This window comes from Camelus ferus, chromosome 23 (genome assembly GCF_009834535.1).
Source record: "Camelus ferus isolate YT-003-E chromosome 23, BCGSAC_Cfer_1.0, whole genome shotgun sequence".
NCBI classification, from domain to species: domain Eukaryota; kingdom Metazoa; phylum Chordata; class Mammalia; order Artiodactyla; family Camelidae; genus Camelus; species Camelus ferus.
In genome coordinates, this window is record NC_045718.1 from 3,450,655 (window position 1) to 3,477,700 (window position 27,046).

At 35.6% G+C, this 27,046-nt stretch overlaps 1 protein-coding gene across 1 annotated transcript in view; it reads left to right on the plus strand.

Annotated features, from left to right (window-relative positions):
* USH2A (usherin) overlaps nucleotides 1-27,046 on the plus strand; it is a 640,561-nt gene that overhangs the window by 361,315 nt on the left and 252,200 nt on the right. The window contains exon 37 of the mRNA XM_032466772.1: nucleotides 19,973-20,152. Coding sequence (XP_032322663.1) covers nucleotides 19,973-20,152 — 180 coding nt within the window. The remainder of the gene's footprint in view (nucleotides 1-19,972; nucleotides 20,153-27,046) is intronic.

Consider the following 27,046-nt stretch of genomic DNA (forward strand, 5'->3'; position numbering starts at 1 on the left):
CCAGAAAATATATCACTATCTCAAACCATTTATTAAATAATCCAGATTCTCTCCCACTGGTTTGAGTTGCTGTCTTTAAAAAGTCCTAAATTTCTACATTTATTTATAAATATGTCTGGACATATCTGTACCTTTTCTTACATTATCATAGTATTTTAACTATTAAAGCTTTAAAATGTTTTTATTCTTGGTAGGTCTAACTCTCTCATTCATATTGTGTAGCATTTACCTACCTATTTTTCTTGTTTATTGTCTTTCAAGCAGTATTGATAATTTATAACTTGCCCACAGGAGTCCTGATGCTTTATTATAAGGATGGGACTGAATTTATAAGTTAACTTAGGTAGAATTAATATCTCTCAGGTGTTGGGCTTCTCTGCAATGATATGATTATTATTATTTCCACTTGTCTTCTGTCTCTCAAAAGAGCTTAAAGTTTTCTTCATACAGATCTTGTACATCTTTGTTACACTTGTTCATTAATAGTCTATACATCACTACATAATTATAAATTATATATATATTATATGTTAACAACTAAGTAACTTAAAAGAGCTCCTTTTTTGAATAACACTTTGAGTCCACTCTCAGATGCCAATCTTCAGAAAGCCATACTTCCCAATATTTATATCTACTGGGTGATCTAATCACAGCAAGCATCTATGGCTGTTTTGATACTACGGTTTGTTGTAATTTTTCCAGAAGTACAGACATTTTACTAGGTAGAAAATGATAACCTGATTAATTAGACTGTCAGCTAGTTTTTAATAAACCAAATCAGAGGTGTAGAAAATGGCAGCAAAGATTGGACCTGAAAGATCTCTGCCTCCGTACAGTTTGCAAACAAATAGAGAAGACAGGATGGGCAAACCCAGCCAGGTCATTCTCAGGTTTGTGAGGCAAGACAGAAACCAGACGATGGTGTGACAAGTGGAACAGAGCTAACTGGGGGAAGACTTTGGAAACACTGAGCCTTAGCCTTCGCTTCAGTGATGGTTGAGAGTAACTTGAGTGTGAAACAGTGAGAAGAGGACAGAGCAGGCACCAACTGTGGATGCCAAAAGGTAACAGACTGTCCAGCCCACACTGGGATACATGAGAACATATTTGCTGCCTTTTCTTAATGTCTATCATAAAAGTAAGGATAGCACTTCGTTCTGTGGGACTCTGCCTGATTTGAAACATCCATTTAATTATGACACAAATTAGTTTTTTCACGGGTCTGAAAGTGCCACTTACTAACCTGGAATAAGTGCTGTGCGCAGTGGCTCTCTGGAGTCTTCCGTTCACCTTGCAGGGTGAACAGTCAATCCCCTCTGCCCTGGGATCAGTTTACATCTCCAGGATTTTTGTCTCTTCACACGTATGAATTAACTAACATTTTTAATTATAGGTAATAGATTGATAGAAGTTCCTTATGGAACATATTCAAAAGTGTGTGCTTTTTTTTTTTTTGAATAAAAGAAATGCGTACATTGAGGAATAAAAACTGACAGCCTAGCAGGACAAATGTGGCTTATGTGAAACTGTTTTTAAAATTATAAATCTTTTATCTAGCTGGTAGGTGAAAATGATGTGTGATGAGAATTTTTGGTGATATAATTACTTTACAAAATTTCAAAAATATTTTCAACTAGAAATATTATGACACCACTTAATTGTCAAAGAGGAAAGTAGAAAATAACATTATTAAGAAGAAAAGAAAATCTTCTGAGGTCCTGTTGAATATTTTCACAAATGCCAGCCTCTTTGCTACTAAACTAGATTCCTTAGATTCTCCACACCGATCCTCTTAGCGGACAGTACTGTGTCCTGCTTTTTTTCTTAAAGCAGTAACTACAGAGTCCTCTGCAGATAGTTTGATTCTTCATTACACTTCCTTTTAAATGAATTAGGAAGTGATCTTCCTTGCTTGATAACCTGACAGACTGTTTCGTGTCTGAGCTTCTTAGCCAAAGCACCAGAGTGTGCTAATTGCTGAGTCCTTGGTGCACTGTTAACTCTCACCTGCTCTGAAAACCTGGAATGTATCTTAGTTTTCATCTTTAAATGCCTCTTTCTCCTAATGCCCTCTTTTGTGCTGTGACACAGAATAAAAATGTTCATTTGGGAGAGAGATTATATGGATTACTGAAAAAAGAAAAGAAAATGCTCCTTCAGCATCCACAAAGGATCATTTTAGTAAAAAAAAAAAAAAGTAATTTGATAAATTCATATTGGTGAAATTGAATCATTTTATTGAAACCTGAAAATTCTTTTTCCTGAACATAGAAAGATGGGAGATCTTTTTCCCAGTGTGGATACTTTCAGCTGGGAATGATTCTTTTAAAAGAAAGAATGAAAGGAAAGGAGAGAGAAAGGAAGGGAAAGGAAGGAAGGATGGGTGGAAGGAAGGAGGAAGGGAGAAAAGGGGAGGGCAAATCTTCAAATTAGCATTCATCAGATGCTTTCTTTGTAAGAACAGATAAGCCTGAAAAAATGGTTAGTTTTGACAATATTTTTTAAAAGGGAAATGCAAATTTGGGAAAAAAATCATATAATGTGTATATATATACGTGTAGTAGTTGTAATCTCAGGATGGTTGTATTAAGAATTTTTCCTTTTTTACGTACACGATTTTTTAATTTTTTTACAAGAAATGCATATTACCTTTTCAATAAATTTTTTAAAAGAGCTGGCAAAAGCAGGTAATTCCAAAGCAGAGTGATTTGGAGTAATCACAGCTGGTTGTACCCAGAAGGACTAGATCTGAGGGGTGAGTCAGAAGCTCTAAGGTACACGCCTATAGAAGGAATAAAAGAGCATCATCACGAAAATTTCAGTGATTATTCCAGGAGAGCGCTCTTGGTGACGTGTATAATGTTCAGTTTTCCTTCTCATGTTTTACCTGCATTTCTCTCTTTAGTGGTTGCCAGTGGTGATCAAACAAACAAAAACCCCGAGGATGTTGCAAAACAAACAGAAAAGCTATTGGTCAGAGAAGCGAAGGAGAGCATTCATGACTCAGCTGTAGAAAGAGTGTTCAGAACTGAGGAGTGGGAGATTGTTGAAGTTAGACGACAGGGGGGCAGGGGCATGAAATTGTCTCTGCAGTGGTAACATCTGGAAGGGGCGTGGGGCAAGTTAAAGAGGGAATAGGATTTTTCCAGGTAGGAAAGGTAGAGGAGCATGTATCTGATTACGTCCCTCCGTCCCCATTCTCTGAGGATTAACTTTTCCTCCTTTGATAAGTAGCATCAGTAACTGATTCCAACAGCAGTATCTCAGTTCTAACTCCAGTATCAGGTGTCTGCTCCTTGGGACACATTCCCATCTAGAAACAAAAGAAGATTAAGGAAAACGGAAACTGCACAAGTAAATTAAGTCCTGCTGGGTTTAAATTAGATGAATGCATATTTTTAACTACCTTAAAATACCAACGCCCAGAATAGGCTTACTTTCTGCAGGAGGTGCCTGTCCCCAGAAATAGTGCTTTTGGTCAGTCAGTATATTGAAGCACTATAATCTCTTAAAAAAATCTCGAAAAACCACAAAAATGCAGTCCATCTTTCAAGGTTACCTAGAGAAATTCAGAGACCTTTACACACACTCTGATTCTCTGGATGCCCTTCCTCCCAGAATAAACTGTATTTTAGAAAAATTACAAGGGGAAAAAAGACAGAGAAGCGTTTGTTTTCCTGGGGATGGTAAAGAAAATAATTATATGCGGGAACCTCTTAGATTCCCAGGGAGTCTGCAGGAAGGCTAATGCTGTTAGGAAAGGGACAGCTTTGTTTTATAGTCCCTGATGTCTGTTTTTCAGTGTGGAGGCAAATGTGCTCTTTCTGAGCTGCGCTTGCAAGCAACGTGGTGTATCTGACACACTGCCCTCTGGGGAAAGCCACCGGTGGGGGAATTGTTCCAGTGATGCAGTACAGCTTGTAGCTTGGAATCCCGTCGGAGAACTTTGTAGTGGCTTGTCAGTCAGTGGGAAGATAAAAGACGCTGCTTCTTTTCAAGCAATTTGAATTCATTTCCCTGTAATGAGTTAGAGGGTCAGGCAGCAGGAGTGAGCTCGCCTGAGATCTTACAAAGTGTATTTCCAGGATGACAAAGACAAGCGATGGAGAAAGGGAATGGGAAGTCAGCCTTGCAGCCGAACAGGCAGAGAAACATGGCTTATCGCTGGTCCACTTCTTTTCTGGACACCTTTTCCTGAATCCCCATAGTTTTAGAAAGAAGGGTCAGAGAAAATCCAGCTCTGACCTGGTTTATTAAATAAAAACCCAATATACAAACACTGAAACTCAGTAAAGTCTAAAGTAGGATCAAATAAATACTCATTGAGCAAAGACATGCTAAAACCATTATACTATTTTTTTCACATTATGTAATTATTGACCATTCAATTTCCTTTAGAGACAGAAGAAATTAAATAAGTGTCATGTTAGGGAGTTCTTTTGGTTGTGGACAATAGCACTGGACTTCTCTCCCTGACCAAGTTAGTTGTCTAAAATCAACACAAGAAGTATTAGGAATGATGACTGTGGGAGAAGCTTATGTGCAAAGCACGTATGCACATGAAGAGCAGTGAGAATGTAGAGGAAATAGACAAAATTATTTTCTCCCTATTTCTTTGGGAAGCAAATTTCTCTTCTGCAAAAAAAAAAAAATTACAGTTAATATACTTTTGCATAAAGTTCCAACACATTTTTAGAGGTATAAATATACACATATATAATGCAGGAAATAGAAACATTTTACTTGGAATTAAAAATCATTGCTGCATCATTAGTAAAAATGTGAATGGGCACTAATAAGATATATGTCATTTCAAACATTTGGCGATAAAGCATATACCCACTGAATATATTGACACGTCAGATTGTATATCATGTCATGGCCAATAAAGCTATGGAAATGTGTAATTAGGACATATTCTTCCACAAGAATGGAGTTAAGCATTAATTCATCAAACTTACTTAAGAACGCCTCTGTTCTCAACACTCACACAGCAGCTTATTGAATTTGTGTCTCATATCTAATGGGCTATTTTCTTGACATAATGAACAAGTGCAGACTCTATGCTGTTGTGTCTGTCGCAGAGACGACATAATGATGAAATGCAAATTCTAACCCTGGGCTGCACACGGCATCAAAGAGTGTGTGATTTCTGTGTTCTTGTGGCTTAAGTTCATGTTTCAGATTCTGCAGATCATCTTTGTCTAGGAATCTCTCCTTTCTGCCTCCTTGTAAAAGGAGACTGTTAGGTGGGGGGTATCATCTGCAGTTCAGATCCCTCCCAATTGATTTACCATTGGCTTTGCAAGAATTTATGTGGTTTTTTGAAAAAATGAATTCCCCTTTTCGAAAAGGGAAGTATTTAAAGCATTTTAAAAAGCTCAGACCATTTTCAGACTCACACCATGGCTGACTTGGAAGTGCCCACATGGTGAGGTTCACGTGGGAGGCCAGCCACAGAGCAGATATGTAATATTTTTTGAATCAGTAGTTTATACCATTGATAGACCTGTCAGGCATTGCTCTTTGTATGTGTTGTCATGGCAGGGGGCCGGTGTTTGCTGAGTAAATAGCAGTAGTAGAGTCTGTCTTTAGATATTTCTTGATGGAAAGTATAACTATTATACCTAGTTATCTGGATTTTGAATAAGGAGTCTCTCGATACATGTGTCAGCTATGAATATTAGAGGAAAATGGAAGAATGAACTACATAGAGAGAAGAAGAAAAAAAAAAAACTAGTTCCCTAGGGCCAGTGTTCTTCCCAGCCTCTGAGACACAGTCCTGCAGCAGGGAGTTTCCTGCTCTGATTCCTGAGCGTCTCCTGCTGGGGTCTAGGAAAGGACTTTCTTGAATGATGATGGTCTTTATCATCATACAGAGTTACAAGAATCACAAACCTTGTACTTTAGCTCCTTAGAAAGTACTATTAGATGACTCTGAAATCCTCATGCTATGTACTAAGAACAGTTGACTGAGAACTGATGTTTCCCAACTTTTTGTGTGATGTTCTTATGATCAATGACTTAGTTCACTGAATTAAAAAAAAAAAAGAAAAAACTAAGGATGCTAGCAGACTATTTAAGAAAGCACAGTAGTTTTATATAGTTTTCTGAGAATTTGAATTCTTTGTAAATAGGGTCTCTTATATTTATCTCATTTTTTTATATAATCATATACTTTTGATGAGTTATCAATAGAACTTTTATATCAGAAGAGCAGATATCTGAAATCATAAAATAAAATTTAGATATTTGTTTATTTGTTCATTTTTTTTATGCCACAAAAATGTATCTAGTTTTCATGGAGGAAGACAGAAATGATAATATAGAGCAGGGTTATAGTGGTGAGTTAGGAGACATGGCCCTGCACTGAAGGGGCTGTGGTTTTACAACAGGAGATAGAAATTAGCCCAATAATCACATAAAAATATAAAAATGCAAACTTTAAAAAGCATTTAAATGAAAGTATATGTCACTAAGTGCATTATGGGGAACCCTAATATAAATTGGAGGAACTGGGAAGACCTTTTAACAGATGACGTCTTAGGGTAACATTTAGGCACTAACTCAGAGAACGATACAGGAGAGAGGACTCCAGAGGGAATGGCATTTGTGAAGGATGTGAGAAGCATAAAGTTTTGGTGTGATCGAGGAAACCAAGGAAGGCCAGTGTGTCTGGGGCAGAGTGGATGTAGAAGAAAAGGGCATAAGATGGGACATGAAAACTAGCCAGGAGCTACTTTGCACAGAATCCTGTAGGCTACTTTAAGGATTTTGGCATAGAACTGCAAGAATTGTCAATATTTTTCAGCTGTTTTAGCAGATGAATATTACTTAAATTTAATAGCTGAAGGCTTAGATTGGAACACTTTTTCTTCCAGAAATATTTTTTTGTCAAAATGATACTAATTATAAATGGGTTACATTTTTATCCGGCATCGAGTCTATTTTCCTATGAAGATAAATGTATGTGTATACATATGTGTATGTGTATATATAATATATTTGAGATCTTACTACAAGCACATTTTATATACTACTTTACTTGTTTAACATTATACTGTGTTTCTCATATCACACAAAATGCACTCGTAAAAAGACCTTCTAAATGGATACATAATATCAATAGTGTGGCTATCCCACAATGTACTAGCCATTCCATTATTGTTGGATGTTTAGGTTAATTATTTTTACTATTAGAAAGAACATTTATTATTAACATGTAATTATGCACATATCATTAATATATATTGCTAAAAATTTTAAATTAAAGGTGGGAAATATTTTAAAATTTTGATATGCATTGGAAAAATGCTTTCAAAACAAGTCACATTGATTCATATCTTCTAACAATATACAGATATGTTTATCTTTCTGTAATTGTGTTAATTTGATAGATAAAAATAAGTTTGTTTTAATATGCATTTTTTATTCCTTTTGAGATCAATATGTTCCTTATGCTTATTATTTGTTTGTTTTTCTTATTTGTTCACACACTTTGCCAGAAAATTTTAGAGGTTTTAAAACTAGGTTTACTAGACAGCCGCATATAAATTAGTGAAGTTAAAACTTTCTCTGACACCATACACAAAAATAAGCTCAAAATGGCTTAAAGACTTAAACATAAGCAAGATACTATAAACTTCCTAGAAGAAAACATAGGCAAGATATTTTCTGACATAAATCTTAGCAATGTTCTTCTAGGGCAGTCTATCCAGGCAATAGAAATAAAAGCAAAATAAAATGAGGTTTGATTTGTTTAAAATTATGGCAGTTTCAAAATTATGAATAATAATTATTAGTCATTATAGTGTCAGATATTTTATTCAACTTATATTTTTGGTGTATTTATGAGGTTTAGGAAATAGTGTTTCAGAATTTTTATAATGAAATTTCTGTTTATTTTAGTAAAAAAAAATTTCCCCTATCCAGAGTTGAAACATGTATGTTACATTATTTTGCTAAATTTATCAGAGATTTAAATTCACATAAATGATGGTGCTTATTTTGGGGCTATTTATTATTTCTATATCTACCTCTGTTTCTCTTTGAATCTTCACCATGACAGTTTGATCTCTGTTCTTTCAAAATGATAAATATTTAGAAAATAATTCATATCTTATAGTTAAAATTTCTGTCTTCCACCTCTAGCTCATTATTCATTTTTGCTAAAAGGTCTTAGTTCGTTATGTATATTCTTCCAACTCAACATTACATTGAGTTTAAAAAATTCTACTGATATTTTTAATGGACTCTATCTTACAGAATAATCTGTGTGTACTTTACACCCTCACATTTTTCTCACCCAGAAATGTGCTGCGATTCCATGTATTTAGGCATCGTATATCTCACACTAAAGTTTAGTTATTTTTTTCATGAGGTCCTTAAATTTCTTGTTAGGGTTTTATCCAGGTATTTTACTTTTGTGATTGTGATTGTGTTTATTTATTTTTATAATAACGTTTTGAAAAATCACTGTTTGTATCATATCTGATTTTCATCGATACTTTCTTTAGACATTTGGAAATCTGAGTTAATTTCTCCAGCTCCATTAGAACAGAAAATACAGAGGTCCTTACACTTAACAAACATTTCCACGAGTCCAGCCCACTAAGGTATGTGATATAACACACTAACAGACAGGATGGATGCTTTTATTTGAAACAAAAATAGCTCTAATTTAAGTTGCAATCACAAATCTAACCCGTGCAATACGATTATTTTAAGTAAAACTCAACCAAACTATTTGACTAATTTTTGTTTCCAGTAATTCATTTGATATAATTAAAATAAGCTTATAAGGTAAACATAAAATGTTTAAAATATTTGTATCCGTTTGTGCCCATTGAGAAAATGAATAATTATTCTTGAAATTTTTAAAAGAATTTTTTAGATAGTCACACAAAAATATTTGCAAAATGATGCTCCTGACAGAGTTGATTTGTATAACATAGCTGAGGAGGGTGTTCCTAAAAGTCCAGCTATATAGATTGATTATACTGTGGTGAATTCATTAAAAAGATTATGTAGAAATATATTTATTAATAAGAAAATATATATTATTACAGGTACAAAACACTTATGAGAAATTTCTAGAAGATTTGATATATTTATATGTGTGTAAAAATATAAAAGGATACACAGTGAAATACACCAAAATATTAACATGATAATAATGATTATCTTGAGATTTTAGGTAATATTAGCTTTTCTCTTCATAGTGTCTAGTAATAATCAAGATTTACAGTGAACAGATACTTCTTTTATAGTCAGGCAAAGAAGGAGTGAGTGAAGTCAAAAGAAACAGAAGAGAGAATTTGTAGCATATATCATCTTACAGCCAAAGTGTTGGAAGATTTTAGAAAACAGCAAACTTTAAAGCTCCAAACTCTCTTGGGATTAACATATACATGCTACTCTACACAAAATAGATAAACAGCAAGGGTTTACTGTATAGCACAGTGAACTATATTCAATATCTTGAAATAACCTATAATGGAAAAGAATCTGAAAAAGAATAGATATATATGTATAACTGAATCACTTTGCTGTACACCTGAAACTAACACAACATTGTAAATTAGCTATACTAAAATTTTTTTTCTAATGGTTAAAAAAAAAACTTCCAAACTCTGATGAGAACTTAGGAACAGAGGACTTGACTTCATCAAGCACAGGGTGTCAAAGACCTTGGGCCTCAGCTTTCTCAGAAGCCCAACCGATTATAATTACTGTTTATTATCCACCTGCTTTTACTCGAATCCCTTAAACTTACACTGGCTCACTTTCACTTTTCCCTAATAATTTATTCCTTTAAGATAATAGAGTTTCTTATTATCTTTTTGATTTGTACTCTCTGTTTCCTCCTTAATGATTTACTGTATCTATATGGCATGTGTGCAAAAGTTATCATATTAGAAAAATTATTATGCTATAATAATTATGGTACCATCAAACTGAATTAAATTATGTTTCATTGTAAATAGTAAAATGTATTAATTTTTTTAAAAGCCTTTTTATGCCAGTGAGGATAAATAGTTACCTTCATATACTTTCATTAAACACCATGACAGTACAAGCCAAACTGACAGAGCTGATAGCAAATCAACTCACCCCTTACCACAGTCCCTTCCAAGTAGTTCTGAAATTAGCTTTCTTAGAGCTATGAATTAAATGCACTGTGTTAAACAGAATCTGTGCATTCTGTTCATAAAAGTTTCATCTTCATTTTGTGTGCACATATGTAGACAGATCTGGAAACAATATGGTTTTCTTCCATCAGTATAAGATGAAAATGAACCTGCATCTTAAGTGTGCATTCTAATTTTCCCTTTATATCCTCAAAACAATGCTGTCCAACAGGCATAGAAAGTAAGCTACATACGTAATTTTGTGTTTTCTAGTATAGTATGCTCATTGAAAAAACAGTAAACAGCTAAAATTGATCCAGTGGTGTATCTTTTGTGAACCTTTCTAGCCAAACCATTATCATTTCAACATGTAATTAAAATCGTAAGATGATATCTCAAATGAGATAGCATAATCTTTTTTTCATACTTAATCAGTGTGTATATTTTATACTTACAGGACATTTCAATTCAGATAATAATTTTTATCAGAAATATTTGGCCTGTATTTAGATTTCATAAGATTTTCAGTTAAAATAGACTCACCTACCAACATATTTAAGTTTTTTCTAGTAACTAATTATATTTTTAATTTAAATTAGCTAAACTTAAATAATAAATTCATTTCCTCAGCCATGATAGCCACATTTGAAGTGCTCCATAACCACATGTGGCTAGTAGCTATTGTATTCGACAGCACAGGTTAAGAACACACATATAAGTTGTCAGAAAAATGGAAAAGTTAACGCCAAACTATTGAGAATGTTTCATATGCTGGATTTCAAGGAACATGAGCTGATTGTTTTTCCTTATTACATCAGCTGGTTAGCTGGTTGACTCAATTGATAGAATCAAACACTTGCTTTGGTTTTATATACAAATCATCTCATTTTTCCTAGGTCCTTTAATTTTCTTTAAGGCAGATCTTTGTATGTGCCTTAATTCTGCTGATGTCTGTGTCCTCTGGATACCCCTGTTATCCTAGAGCTAACCCTCAATTTAACTGTTATATACTAATTTTTGAGTAAAATAAAGGACATCAATATTAAGAGAAAAAAAACTAAATGTTGTTAATGTGCCACCATGTGCCACATTACTCTTGCTTCTCAGCTGTCTTATAAATCATGTAAATAAGTATAATAAACAATTTATCGAGTGATTCCATAATACTTTGGATCTACAGGTCCATCATTTGTGATGACACATAGAAGTTGGCCTAGGAAAGCGAGAAGTATGTCATATGTCAAACGATGCCTTCCATCAAGTTTAGAGCAGCATTTCTTTCCCAGCATCACAACTGAGGGTAATGGTACTTGGCAGTATTGGCACTTCTGATATGACTGCTTTTGGCTAGCTCAGCATTCTTAAAAAATAAATAGTTTTTTCACTCTGTGATTGAAAGGGTTAAATAGTACCAATTCATTACCGCTCACAAAAGGATTTATTTTGTTCTCATAAATCAGTTTTATTCCACATTTTTATTATTCCCTTGGGTGAGCTACTCGAATTGAAATCAATACGAGTGCAAGTGACACAATCAATCTAGATATTTGATTATGGATTAGAGATTCCCCAGGTCTGCGTTTTAGCCAGTTTCTTTCTGATCATCTCCCTGAAGAACTGACTATTCTTATTGGCATCGATAAGTTATGAACATGTTTAAGAAGCAGGTAATAATCTTTATTTGTATACTGACAATGAAAACCTGAAGCATGAACAGAGATTAAAAAATAAAGACTTAAAATGCCTAACTATACCATTGTTTATTAATAAACTTCATATTTCTCAACATCATTCTTAAGATGAAGTGAAGTTTTAAAATAACTTTATTCTTTCTTTAAAAAAAGCAGTCAGAGGTTATCAACTGCATTCTTAGACAGCATTTGTCATGACAGGGATGTTTTCACACATTTATTTTATAGTTGAACCATGCTAACTGGTCCAGGTTAACAATAAGAAAACACTTAAGATGAATAAAATGCCTTTGGAGAGATTCGAGCTGGTTCTTTTCATTTCTAGAAGTAGCCAGCCTGGAAAGCCATCATCTGGGGGGAAAAACAGTTAAACTTTAAATTAAGGAGCAAAATCGATTCAAGTTGTTGTTCAAGAGGGCAACGTTAATATATCAAATTATCTATCAAACTCTCTTTGCTTTACAAACAAATTTATATCTTATTATGTTTACGTATTGAATGCTTATTTTGGGACTCTTAGGTACCACATTATAGTTCTCTTGCCTCTGACTCTAGCCACCTGTTCTTGGTTCTTAAGCCAAATTTTTGCATAAGCACAATATAAACCATCTTGTAATTCATTTTCTTATATTTAGAATAAGGCAATCAAATTATTTCTTTAAAATAAATTCCAAAGCAATATTAATACTATGTGTGCTTCTTTCAGGATGTATTTTAACCTTATTTAGCCATTTACTTTTTTTTCATTGAAATTTGTGGGAACGGAATGTTTCATGTGTGGCAAATTACCTCTGGAAGGCACATGACACACTAGAATCTTAAACATCTTTCAGAAGCAGTTGAAACAGTAAACCTATCTTTCTTTCCTCCAAGAAGTCATTAATTACTCTTGTTACTTTTTTAAAAATAATTTTTATATAATTTTAAAGGTTACTTTTCATTTACAGTGATTTCAAAATATTGGCTATGTTTCACTGTGTTGTACAAAGCATCCTTGAGCCTGTCTTAACACCCAGTAGCTTGTGCCTCCCACCTCCCACCTCTATATTGCCCCTCCCCACCCCCCCACCCCCACTGGTAACTACTCGTCTGTCTCTGTATCTATGAGTCTGCATCTTTTCTGTTACATTCACTAGTTTGTTGTATTTTTTACATTCCACATATGGGTGATATCATCCAGCATTTGTCTTTCTCTTTTTGACTTACCTCACTTAGCATAATGTCCTCCAAGTCCATCTGTGGTCTCTTATTAAGACTCCAGAACAGCAGTTATCACTATAGTCAAAGCAATGTGCTTGGATTTGCAAACTTGCTGAGCATGTAGAATTAGGGGCTTTCTATAACATATTTTCTTCCTGCTTTTTTTTTTCTTTTTCAGTAATTTGCATTTATAAGTGCTGAGTAGTGAGACATTCAAAGCATTGAGGACAGTAGAGTGCAGTGATGTAAGACAGGGCTCCATCAATATAGTGTTCTTTCCAGCATACCCTGTTCCACTCTTTAAAAAGAGTTTACTCAAGAAAATCAACCTTAAAATTGGAAATGGCTTCCCTTATTCAGGAAGGCAGACTATTTTTAAGAGGTTGTCACTTTGTTTAATTCAGAAGGTGGCAAACTTTTTCAGGAAAGGATCACATAGTAAACATATTAGATTTTACAGGCAGCATGGTCTGTACCATGACTACTCAGCTGTGCAGTCATGACATGAAATCATGAAATACCTAGAAGTATGTGTGTTCTAATAAAACTTTATTTACAACGACAGGCAGCTGGCCGAATTTGGCCTATTGGCTGTAGATTGTGGATTCCTGGTCTTATTATAATTTATTTCTTCATTTTAATACAACTTATATATTTTCCTCAGATATTTCAACTCGCTCATCAATGTCTTGATTTTACAAAAGTTATGCATGCTAGCTCAAAAATTGATGTAATTTAGAAAAATGATATTTGCTAAAATCCTTGCCCACACATTAAGGAAAAAAAAAACAGAACAGAGCAAAACAAAAAGATCGTCAGTATCTATAGGACTGTTATGGCTCTTGTATGAGCACGGACTCAGGGAAAATGTTTCTGAAGCATCTTTTGGTGAATTGATTGAAATATGCCATGTATTTATTCCCTGAACTGCAACTGTCATAACAGCAGAATGACCACTTTAAAGAGGAATCACAGAAATACAGCTCTTACTAGATGACTCCTAATTAAAAATCACATTAGAGTAATTACAGTAATGGTAAAAATACGATGCATTAACGAAGCACTGTCCTTCTCAGAGGCACAAGTGCTTCAGGCTACTTACTTCTTTTGCTTTCAAAATGTTCTGTGGAGAAGACAACTCTGTAGGTAGAGATCTGTGAAGGTTTTCAATGTCAGCAAAAATTTAGAGCCAGGAATAGGTCCCTTTACCTGTATATTAAATACTCAGCACCTTTCAGGTTTCTACCAAACTGAGATTAATTGGAATAATGAAGTTTGGAGGGTGCATTTGCCTTTTGGGTAGAATAATTTGAAATAGTATCCTTATAAAGAATTAAAGTAACTTAGGAATAATAATATATAATAATATAATAATAATAATAAAAGTAACTTAAATATTAATATGTATTCTCTAGCGGGACCTAGAATTCTTAGTCACATTAAATCAGAGCATATTTGCCACATCGCCCTATTCTGCAGTGTACCATCCAAATGTGTTTTGATTTGGGAATTGGTATTATTCTGTGATAGTGAAGTGAGGTTGAACAAAACCAAAATCGAGACCCCAATACAGGAAAAAATATAGCATTATCTTTTTACAGCCAGAAGTGCAAAAATTAGTTAGCACCTTTTCCACCTTAAGATGTAATTGGATTCAGAAAAAGGCTAACCTACACAGGACCAGGTCTGACATGCAAAACCCTCGCAAGGTAACAAGAGTCAGTTTGGTTTGTTTGCTGTCATTTCTCGTTATAATCTTTGTCATGAGAATGGATTCATGTTGTGCCATTTTCCGTTCTTGTTACAATCTCTGTCACATGAATAAGATATCAGGATGTTAATGCCGAGCGTACGGCCTTCTGTGTGTGATGATACTTACAAGACTACGCTGACCTTTGCAGTATTATGTATTCTGATTGGTTGTTCATTTCACCTCTTTCCCACAAGTTAATAAGGCTGTAAAAAGGAGAGAACTGAAATGGCCAGCCAGTCAAATTATAGAATATTGAAAAGGTCAGAGCAGTACAGCACAGAGGAAAAAAAATTATGGAATATATGGTGCATTAAAATTCTTGTGACAATGATTATGACAAGAATGGGAAGGAATACCCATTTATGTTATTTCTGTCTAGAGAAACCCCACAGGATGGCATTCCCGGAACAGCAGTCATTCACGCATCTCCAAATCATACATGTGAAAATATCTATTTACGTTGGTTATTGCTAAAGAAATAATTGCATAGAAAATATCTACCTATTCAGCAAATAAGAACATGAAAAGTAAGATTTTAGCCTTAGAAATGGGTATTCATGTTGTTAACATTTTAGTTGGTCTTCCTGTTTGAAACTGAAGAAGTTCCTTACATGTGAAATCTGTTGGGTTTTATGGGATTTAACTTTGTTTCTTCATTTAACACTTTGTTTTCTTCCAATAAAATAGAAAACTAGGACTGAATGAATTAACCTTTTTGGAAATGCTTTAGAATGTGGAATATCTGAAAACAGCATCTAGGAATTTGTTTTAAAATGTTACATGATTTATACAAAACATGTATTTTCCTTGTGATGCAAGATACTGGCCAATATACAAAGAATCCTTCCTTCCTCTGCATCCTCAGGGGAGAGAGAGAGACAGAGAGAGCAGGACATACTTAATTCAGAAATTCTTAGGTGGTTGTTCTCAGGTGTACAGTAATGTTTATTCATTTTAAAATTATTTTTACACATATTTGAATTTTTCTTATAGAACAGCTTTACTCGATTTTGTAGTCTGTAAAGACAGTCTGGTTTAAAAGGTAGCTTTATATTGTCTAAAGATGCATTGTTTCACTAATAGAGTAAACATTTTACAGCCCAAAGCTAGAATCTCAATGCATCATTAATAAGGATGCCTAATGCGATCTAATTATTTTTGCAAGCAGAGGAAATGAATTTTGATCATTACTTTAAGACCAGCTTGAACATAGATTAAATAGCCCCCAAATCAGGAGTTCTGCATGCTTCAGAAGAATCACCATGTGATTTCTGGTACCCTGTGATACTCTCCTTCAGTAGGTCTGGGGTGGAACTCAGGTGTGTGAATGTTTGTGAAGTATCCCCAGGAGATTTTGACATGGGTGAGCCCTGGAACACAGGAATAGACCATCCCATTGTGCAAAGAGTTTAAGTGCAATCCCCAGTTAAAGCTCGATGGCACAGAGCACAGCCAGAGAAGACGGATGAGGGGACTCCAAAGTCACAGTGCCGGGGGGTGAGTGATGGGGAGCTGTGGTTCCAGAACACAGCATCTTAACCGGGACGGCACCGTCCACTTATACTCACAAATAGGGTCAGCGCTGAGGCCAGCTAGACAGGAATGGTCACCTGTGATAGGAAATGCTTATCATTTTAGCACTTTCTAGCTTGATTCTTGAGGCTGAACCAATAGGGCTGCATTTTCCAGCCCACTGAAAACAAAGTTTATGCAGTGAGAAGTGGTAAAGCACAACCCTCTTAAGAGGGGGGATCAGAGGACCTGCTTTTGTAAGATTTTTTCCCCCAATATCTGGGAGCCCAAACTGGTAAAGTTGCAAGGAAGAAAGGGTGGGGAGAATGAGAGGAGGAAGAGCCTGGGGAATGAGAGGAAGAAGAATGGATCCTGTTTTGGTTTTGAATCTGGACATTTGTGAGTTTCATCGAGGGCTGAAATCCTGTCAGTTGCTCCGGGTCTGTGAATTGAGCTGTGTGTGAGCAGAGGTGAGAGATGATTAGACTCACTCAGCTGCATGTTTCCTGGAGATGTACACATTCTTTTCTGAGCTGAACGAAATGGTTATGTAATTGCATCCTTCTCATAATTATTGAGTAATTATATACTTCTTATAATTACTGAGTAATCATTGTTCTATAACTAGAACTTAATGTTACAACTAATTGTATAATTACCATGTATTAATGTTATCTGGGAAACTTAGAATAAAGTGGTACTTAATATATTTCCCCCTGCCATGCTATTTTCAGAGCTAGCAAGAGTGTTTTACAGCCAGAAATTTGCTTCAAAGACAAACAAACAAAGTACAAGGGGAAAAAAAAAAACCCACCAATATTATTATCATGGATGTTAACTCATTGATCTTATAGCCGTACCTGGCTTGAAATTTGTAAAACTGTGTTCTCTTGGCTTATGTTTGTAACTTTCATTGTTGTTCCACAATTTGCCATCTTTTGTGAGATATGTGCAGTTATACTGCTTTGGAGGTAATAGAGCATCTGCCTGGGTCTCATAGGATAACCTGACCTTTTTGAAATTTTACAGCTGGGCATTAACAATAGCAGTAGTTATTTCAGCTCTAGCTGAAAATGCTTTCGAGGAGCTAGACATTATGGGAACTTGAGAAGATCTTCAGATGTGGATAATGCAATTTTTCTTAGACAGTGGTCAGCAGGGATTCATATTAATCTGAACCAAGTTTCCTAAGTGCGAGAACTGTGCCTTACTCATTTGGGGCGTATTTATTCTCAGCACCTAGCAAAGTCTACTTCCTGCATGCAGTTGGAGCTCAAAAATCTGTCAAATCAAGTTGACCGAATGTGAAGAACCTATGAAAGCACAATTTGGAAATGTCTTTTCAACGTGTAGAGAAATTACTTTCAAGGGCTACTTCGCAGGTTTCAGAGTTTCTTGCTCGTATGTGTTACACATATATATCTGCAGTGACTACTTCCGTTTGGGGAACTTAAAGCAATTCTTAAGCTGTGGATATATCTTTATCTTGTTTTACTGAAAATGAATAGAAGCTATTAGTCCCATGTTTTAGCCCATAAGTACCATTTATTCTCTTTGGTACAAACCACTCCTTTGGATGTGCCAATTTCAAGTTCAGAGTAATAAATTCTTGCTCGAACTAGGGATTTCTTCTCTTCATGGAAAAAACACTTAATTGCCTGTGTATTTTGCAGCAATAAAATTTTCAGCTAAGTTCCCCAACCCAAAGTTATTATAAATATCTTTTTTTAAATGTTGTATATTTTTAAAGTTTTTAATCTGTCTTACCAACATTTGATGAAAATGCTCCTAACTAGATATGAAGTCTTCTTTTCATCATTTGACCTTTATTAATTTTAGAGTTTGAAGTACAACCTAATGGAACAATGAGTGACCCTGTGGTAGTGAATGAGATCAGTGTTGTTTAGTTAACTGAAAAAACTCAGAGGTTTGATTAATAATACATTGTTGGGTGAAGGTGGAGAAGACTGGAGTAGGTAGGTAACTGAGAAAGTAAAATACAGAGTGTATAACTCTTAATCACTTGCTTGTTCTAAATGTGTGTCTAGAATGTATCAGGTGCGTGGATTATAGCAGAAACAGTAACATTCCCAGCTCCTATTGATGAACATCTGTTGTAAAGAAATGTTACTGAACCTACATAATAACATGGTAGTCAAAGGAGTATTATTCCCTGTTCACAGAGGAAAAACTTGAGGTTCAGAAATATTAAGTAATTTCCAAGGAGCACGCTACTCAAGTGACAAGGACAGGTGCAAATGCAGAACTGTCTGATCACCAAATTTATGTACTTTCCTTTGCGTGATACTCTGCTACTAAACTGTGTAAAAATATAATATTTTTATAAATACTGCAACTATTACATTTTGTCAACTATATAGTGAAAGATCACTTTTCTTGGTGGCCATCTTTCACTTTTTAAAACATTTAATCAATAAATATTACATCAGTATCCAGAGATCTTACAAATATGCTTTCCCCTTGAAGTCCAACATCATGTGTGTTTTTTATTGATTTGCCTATATTTGTAGCATTTAGGCAGAAAGAGTGAAGTTACATATAGTAAAAAGTGTTTTGGCAAAGGAAGAAGGCTATTTGAAATGAATATTACTGTTCTTAGTCATTCTTTTTTCTATGTTTTAAGTATAGCTAAATTTTGCTAAAGTAAGCAATATTTTGGAAAATTTGCCTTGTGTAAACTTTTCAGGAAAACATCTAACGTAGCAAGTGAAATAAATATTACAACAGAATTTTCAGTTATGGCCCTATTCTTATGTTGTCTAATTTCTGACTCTTCCTAACCTTGAACGTAACCCAGTTGTGTAGGAGAGGGAAATAAAACACTGTTATTGGACAGAGAATGGGTTTGCTGAAGTTTTGGAAGGATGGTGGTGTTGGGGTCTGGCAATGATACATTGAAGATGATTCTTCTATACAGTGAGGCAGCCTCTGCATTTTTCTCACAGAGTTAAAAAAATAGATCTTCTGATCAAAGTAGACACATTACTTCCCATCCCTAATTGCTTTTCAGGATATTTTGACCACTTCTGAGTTAAAGAGACCAATTCTGCTTGGATAGAAAGCAGCCAACTCACCTCTTAAGCAAAATGAGCAGAAAATATCCCAACTGATAATAAATAAAATGTATGACACACATGCGAGTGTGATATTTATATCCAGAATCATTCCGTTTGGCGGAAAAGACTGTGGTTTCCTTCCAGTCCGCACACCAAAGAAAATTCAAGGATTGCAAAACAGAAACAAAAACAAAACAAAAAAATGCTTCAATCAACTGTAAACACTCCATTAAGTGATTGTTTTCTATATCTGGCTAGTAGTTGTACTTATATGCATGATGCTTGTGATTAAGCTTCATACTATCTTCGAATATCAGGCCAGTTATTTTGAGCTCTGTGCTGAATAGATTAGAGAACAGAATATTAACTCAGATAAATTTTGTTCACAACATAGTAAAATAAAAGCATGCATACTGATAGTAGCACTTGTACAGCCTCCTATGATACTGCTTTGTAGTTCTGTGTACTTCATGGTATTTCTGTACAGTTTTGTATATTTCATGGTGTTGCTATACCATTCTGTATATTTAGAAACCCAAGGAAATATTCAAATAGCAGGAAAGAATCCTTAAGTATTCACTAATTTAAATAGTTTTCTTTTTTAATCAGCAGGTGATAACTATACTCTTCTGAACGGCACGCAAATCATGCACAGCAGTGAAGAGACCAACCTGTGGGTGCCCATTGATGGACTGGTTCCTTTTACTAACTATAGTGTACAAGTGAATGCGTCAAATAGCCAAGGCAGCTTGATAAGTGACCCTGTAATGATTGCAATGCCACCAGGAGGTAAGTCTATGAACCGCATTGGCTGTCTAAATGAATATAAATGCCCTAGAATTGTCTCCACTGAGCACCTTGTTTATTGTTCGAATTAATGTTTTGGAGAGCTTAGAGTCTCACCTTTATTTCTGGTTGTTCGGGCTGTTGTCTCATTGAGCCCCTTTTATTGATGTTGTTTTTCTGAGACCACTTTCATCCTGCACTGTGTTTGCATGTATGCGTGTGTATACACACATACCTCTTGCTTTATGCCTGTTAGGGAGATCGGGAAATGCTCTTTTTTGTCTGAGACTTCATTTACTTTCAAAATTTGTATTTTCAATTTGAGCTTTAATTTTCTCATACAAGTGGTTCTCATTCCTGGTTCTTTTTGGAGAACTAGTTTAGATGTATATCTAACCCTTCAATTTGACCAAAAAAGGGCAAAGTGAAGGTAATAGAATAGAAAAATTACTCACACCACGGGAAAACCACTATGCCCTAATGATTAGGATTCAATGGTGTCATTTCCATATGTGGAATGTGATAATAGTCTGGCTGTCTTTGTTTTAACTATTTCTATGAAAAAGATGGACTTAACTTACTCAGAATTATTGTTTTGATCCACCCTTGTTTTAACTGTTTATGGAAACTAATTACTAGGAAGAAAACTCTCTTAGATTGATATGTACAGCCCTGGAACGGAAAGCATGCCTCAAAATAATGAGGCCCTGATTCTCAGCTGAGTATTTAGAAATGTGTGTTTTCTGAAAATAGCAGAGGAAAAGGACCCAGGACACCCAGTGTCCACTTGCAGCCCAACTTTAGGAGCGGGTGTGTTCTGTGCTAAAGGGTAATGTCACACTGTCTTGTTCAGAGTGATCTGCAGGGCTAGATAGATCCCTCTCCTGTCAGAAAGTTGGTAAGAGCAGCGAAGGGCTCATCATCGGAGGACAGTGAGCATTAATCCACAGTTTGCATGGAAACCCTCCTCCAAGGAAAAAAGTCCATCACCTGCTGTGTCATAAAAGCCGCTCGCCATTATCTACCCTTTGTGACGTTATAAGAATTAATGAATGGATATTTACCAAAATGCTTGCAACTCTTAAATGGCGGAAGCCACATTGTTTAAGAAAAGAACGCTTGAAAGAGAGTTTGGGGGCTGATCAACTCTGTTGCGTATTTATGAACGGATATTAAAAAAGGAAATTGAATTCAGGTTGGTGCCTGTTTAAGCATTGAGACCAAAAAAGCTAAAAAACAAAATTAAAAAAAAAAAAGAAACCTTGAATATTTGTATCTTCAGTTTTTACTGTAACCCAATATGCTGGAAGGGATAACAATTTGTGATGACTCCATACCGTATTATGGAATGTCCTTTATTCATATTTAGATATTGAAGAGTGATTAGTGCTTTAATGGAGATTTCTTTCAGTTACATAGTAATGCCATCTTAACAGAATATGTGGAGTATTTGAGTTACGTATTCATTTTCTGGTATTTACTCTGATTTGGATAGTTTGCAATTTACAGGAATTTACATGGTACTCATAAAACAATTTAATTGTTTTGTAAATTTAATTAATTGTACATTTAATTCATTGTTTATGTGTTTAGGAATGTGTGGTCTGATTGTAACATATAGGGGTGTGTGTGTCTATGAGTCAGTTAAACACAGCAGCCTCCCATTGCTAACTCTGTGTATGCTGTGTGACTCTATCAGTCAGTGGGTTAGTAGAAGGGTTAATAGTATGCGAACAGGAAGAAACTAAATATTGTTTCATGGTGGTACAGCAGGACAGAAGTCAAGTGCTGAGTCTTATCTTCATCTCCGCTCTGTGGATGCTTATCCGTGTCGTTAACATAAGGCTCCGAAGGCCTTCGCTCTGGGCACACTGCAGTCATTCACTCTGTGTACTCAGAAATCCGGAATTTGGGAGATGGCCCTTCACCAAAAGAGGAAACAAAATGTCTTCAAAGACAGACAATGATTTGCTCAAGTTTATTACAGCCAGTAGGATGTACTTTTTTTTTTTTTATCATTAGATTGTTGTTGATTACAATTAGAAAACTTATAGCTTTGAAATTATCTTTTTTATGACCTTGTAGCAGTTTAAAGGTGATACCTCATTGATTAAATAGGTTTTAGTTCATGCTTCCTTTTACTTAATGATCTGAAAACATATTATCCTGATTTACACATAAAATCATGCTGAAAAGCATGTGGCATTCACTAGAATATGTGTGTTTAAGTAGAATTAAATTAGTACTGAGAGTTATTAAAGAAATCTTCCATGCCTTTGTCCAGCGAACTGTGTTTCATACCGAAATGAATAATAAATGAACCGATGTACGAAAGCAAACCGACTTATGAGCAGAGAAGATTCTATATGCTATTTACTTTTCCATTATATTTGGATTGTTATCGTGATTGCTGTTTCCTTGATTTCAATATTAGATCTCTTTTATGATGATGTTGAATTTCTACTATCTTTTGATGCGGAATTACACAAGATTTGTAACGATAACACCTTTAACTGTGTTTTCTTTTCAGTGTAGTTTAAAAACGTAAGAATAGAAAATTTGGGCAAAACAGAAATGCTTATTTTTTTTCCTTTATCAAATGTGTGCTATCAAATGTGCCCTGGAAAACCTCCTCTACCCCTTGATCTAGCCAAATCCTATTCAATTTTTAGGTTTCACTTTGAAAGTCGATCCATCAGAACGTCATCTTTTACCAACCGAGGCTGAGATAGGGCCCTTCTGTATCCCCGAGTACAGTCACATTATATTGACTGTCCCCATCACTGGCTGTAAGATCCTATGCAGCAGGGACTGTTTCTGACTGTCCCCATCACTAGCTATAAGATCCTATGCAGCAGGGACTGTTTCTTGTTCACATTTTTATCTTCAGTGCCTGGACCAAACCTAACACATGGTGGGTGCACAATGAATACTTGGTGAGTGAGTAAATAAATAAATCAGTCAGGATAGCTAGTTACCAGCTTTAAATTGTAAGCTTATCATTGCTTGGGCCTGACTCAGGCCTCGTCTTCTACCTGAGCAACCTCGTACGGTAGCCAGCTGTGGGAACTGTGGCCGCCTCTGTACACTGTTGTCTGGCGCAGAAACGTTGTGGCTATGCAGATGTAGTCGGGAGCCCAGACTGTAAGGAGGGCAGGAACATTGGAAGTAAGAATTATTCTCACGTTGCACTAATGCATCTCTGCTTCCTTCCTTCACTATTGTAGTTACTTTACTTAGGTAAACATAGGAAAACAGAAGTGGTTTACATAGGAATTTGGAAGGGAGAGGTAAGGGGACTTAGCACAAAGAATTTACCCTGGTACCTTATCTCTTAGCGAATGGTTATGAAATGCCTAATTTGATACTAGCTTTCTCTATTTTTCTGATGAGAAGAATTATGATTGATGTGCAGTTTTGTGCATGCCAATTACACCTCAATAAAGCTGGGAAACAAAAGTCCAACAATATCTAATTTCAAACCCTTGTTTGCGCATTCAGATCCTCCTTATTTCATTGAAGTTCTTGTTTAATAAATTTAATCTTATTTAAAAAATAAAACTCTTGTAGTGGGGAGACTATAGCTCAGTGGCAGAGTGCGTACCTAGCATGCACAAGGTCCTGGTTTCAATCCCCAGTATTTCCATTAAAGATAAATAAATTTTAAAAACCAAATTACTTCCCCCCAAAATAAAATAAAATAAAACTCTTAACTTTGACCAAAGAAAGTAAAAGAAAAATATGATTAAACAATCTGATAAATACAAGTTATTTTGAAGATAAATGAAGATAAATTTTGAAGAGAAATTAGATAAATGAGATCATGAGACCAACAGCTCCACAAGTGGATGGACAGTGGCAAATCCCAACTAGCACACATTTTTAAATTTAAAAATTCATTTGAAGTATTATTTAGTCAACTGGCGGAGTCTGGTGTTTTGTTTTGGTTTTTTTTTCCCTTCAATTATGAAGCATATTCTTACCCACTTGTGGGTACTCAGGCTTTTGTATCACTACAATTACTACATTTTTAGGTTGTTTGTAAAAACATAATGCTCATATTTACCACTACGATACTCTTAGAAATGAATATTTTTAATCTGAGCTCTTGAATAACATTAGAGTGCAAGTTCAAGAGTTGTAGGAAAAGAATTAAAAAAATAAAAATGGAATCCAAATGTTAATCCATAAATATGAAACTTTCTTATGCTCTTTACCCCTTCAAGGTCTGGAGTTACTAATGGGGTTAGGATTTCAACTCTTAATGGGGCTCAGTGCATTAGTGTTTTGTATGCACAGAATTCAGCATTCAGTTTAATAAGTGGTTGACATTGGTGATGTCCCTTAATTTGCTTAAATCTAATTGGCTCTTTTATCAGTCAAACCTGTATGGATTGGCAATTGATCAGAAAGGGTCAGCCATGACTCTGCATGTAGTTAAACCATGGAACCACCAGTTAAAGCCACCCTGCATGATAATAAGCAAAGGAAGAACAAATGAGCTTAGAGGAGGAAGGCAAAGGAGCTTAGAAGTTTTGCAGGATCTTCAGGTGCAGAACAAAGGCATTATGGAGTATATAAATTTTAAATACACTGCATTTTGCCTCCAGACTTAAACCTTTTTTTCCAGATGAACTGAAATCTTGTCTGAAACTGTCTTTGTTACATCAAAGAACTACTCCGAAAGCTAAAAGAGACAGAAGAAGCATAAAAGGGCATAGTTTAAAATGATTAGTGACAAATTCCATACTGACGAGCTAGAAACAGATTTTTTCTGAAAGTTTTCTATTTTTCCGATAGAAATAATTTTATTCTATTTATCTTTTTCAGAACTGCTTTATTTTAACAGTGAAAGGAGCTCAGAGCCACCTTAGTTTGTGAACTTAATCCAGTTTTCTATGACAGGAAATAATTTGTCATGTATACCTTAAAATTGATGAGAATTATTATAATCTATAGACTTCATAAAAATACGAAGCTTGAGGAATGTATTCCTTTTCCAAAGATGCGATATTAGCAAAGCTGGTGCTGAGAAAGGCAAAGTGGTTGTGAGTGGTTCATTTTAGAGTTTATTTTAATTTCTCTCTCCTTGTTTTGACCTCCCCCCAACCCAAAACACGGATAAAAGTAAAGGAGTGGAATCCATTTGGAATTAATACGTAGACACGTTGTAAAAGCATAGACTTTGGAATCCTACAAACCTAGATTTCACCCTTCTTTCACTCCCTGGCTGAGTGACTGTGAGCAAATCCACAAATATATCTGAGCCTGAGTTTGTTCATCCATTAAACGGGCTTGATGATAATTACCAGCTGGTAGGGGGTTAAACAACACAATGTTATGTACCGTGCTTAGCACAGCGCCGTCTTGATAAATATTTGTGCTTGCTACTTTCTTTGTGCTATTTTCCTACTGAGACTTTTTTTTTGGCCTCTTGTGATACTGTGATTTATAATGAGAAATGTATATTTGGTCTTTGTCCCTGTTTCTGGCACAGAGCTCCTAAATCCCTTGGAGTTTCCTAAGCAAAGAGAGCTATCAGAGTGTCTTTTGTGATGTTAATAAGGTGACCTTGAGAAAGCACCTAAGGATGGGGACTGGTTGCCAGTGGGGCCAACCAGGTGATTAGAAGGTTGGAACTTTCAGTCCCACCCACAACTGACCTCTTGGGAAGGGAGAGGGACTTGAGACTGAGTTCAGTCACTAGTGGCTGATGATTTAAGCAGGCCTGCCTAGGTAATAAAGTCTCCATGAAAACCCAAAAGGATGGGGTTCAGATAGCTTCCAGGTTGGTGAACACATGGAGATTTAGGGAGAGTGGCTAGTTGAGAGAGGGCATTGAAGCTCCGTACCACTACCCACATCCTTGCCGTAGGCCTCTCTTCCATCTGGCTATTCTGAGTTGTAGCCTTTGTAATAAACTGATAATCTAGTGCATTAACGGGTTTCCTGAGTTCTGTGAGCCACTCAAGCGAATTAGCAGAACCCAAAAAGGGAATCGGGGGAACCTCTGATTTATAGCCGGTTGGTCAGAAGTACAGGTAACAACCTTGACTTGTTTCTGGCATCCTGAGTTGGGAGGATCATTGGAACATTGAATTTGTACCAAGATCTTCATTTTGGTCAGAAGCACAGGTGATGGTGTAGGCTTGTGAGTGACATCTGAGATGGTGAGGAGGGAGTGGGGCTGGAAATGGGCAGTCTGTGGGATGAAAACCTTAACCCATGGAATCTGATGCCATCTCCCGGTAGACAGTGTCAGAATTGAGTTGAATTATGAGACACCCAGTTAGTGCCAGAGCATTGCTTAGTGGCACGGAGGAAACAACCCCCACCCCAGCGCACACACTGGAGTCGAGTGTGCAGAACCCTTGTACCTCTGAAGGCTGGAAAATGCCCTAGAGAGAGAAGGCAGGTGAAAATCAGTCTTTTACACGTGCTGGGGAGACCAAGACAATTTTGTCCTGTTAAATCTCTATTCCTTCCTACATTTACCCCTTAGAGTATTGACATAAATATGACCAGACCAGTATCCCTGCTCAGGTGTGGTGGTGATGTGTATTGAATGATGAAGCAGGAAGGATGAGAAGTGATTTTCCTTTGGAAATAGCTTAAATTATCTCCCTCCATGACCTCTAGATCGTAATTTTCAAGTGATTTTTACATCAAACTGTCATTTCTTATCTTGGGATTTCTATGGGCAGAAAAGCAGCACATTTTTTCTTAATAGATTTCTCTTTATTCAAACTGAGCTACTTATTAAATACTATTTTTGTGATTATTTTTCATTCCACTGCATGTATATTTTTATTCATAAATACATGCTTTTATAATCTTGTTAATGCTAGCCAAAAGAAAGGAATTTGAATTTTTTGCAAAATATTTTGTTCACCTTTT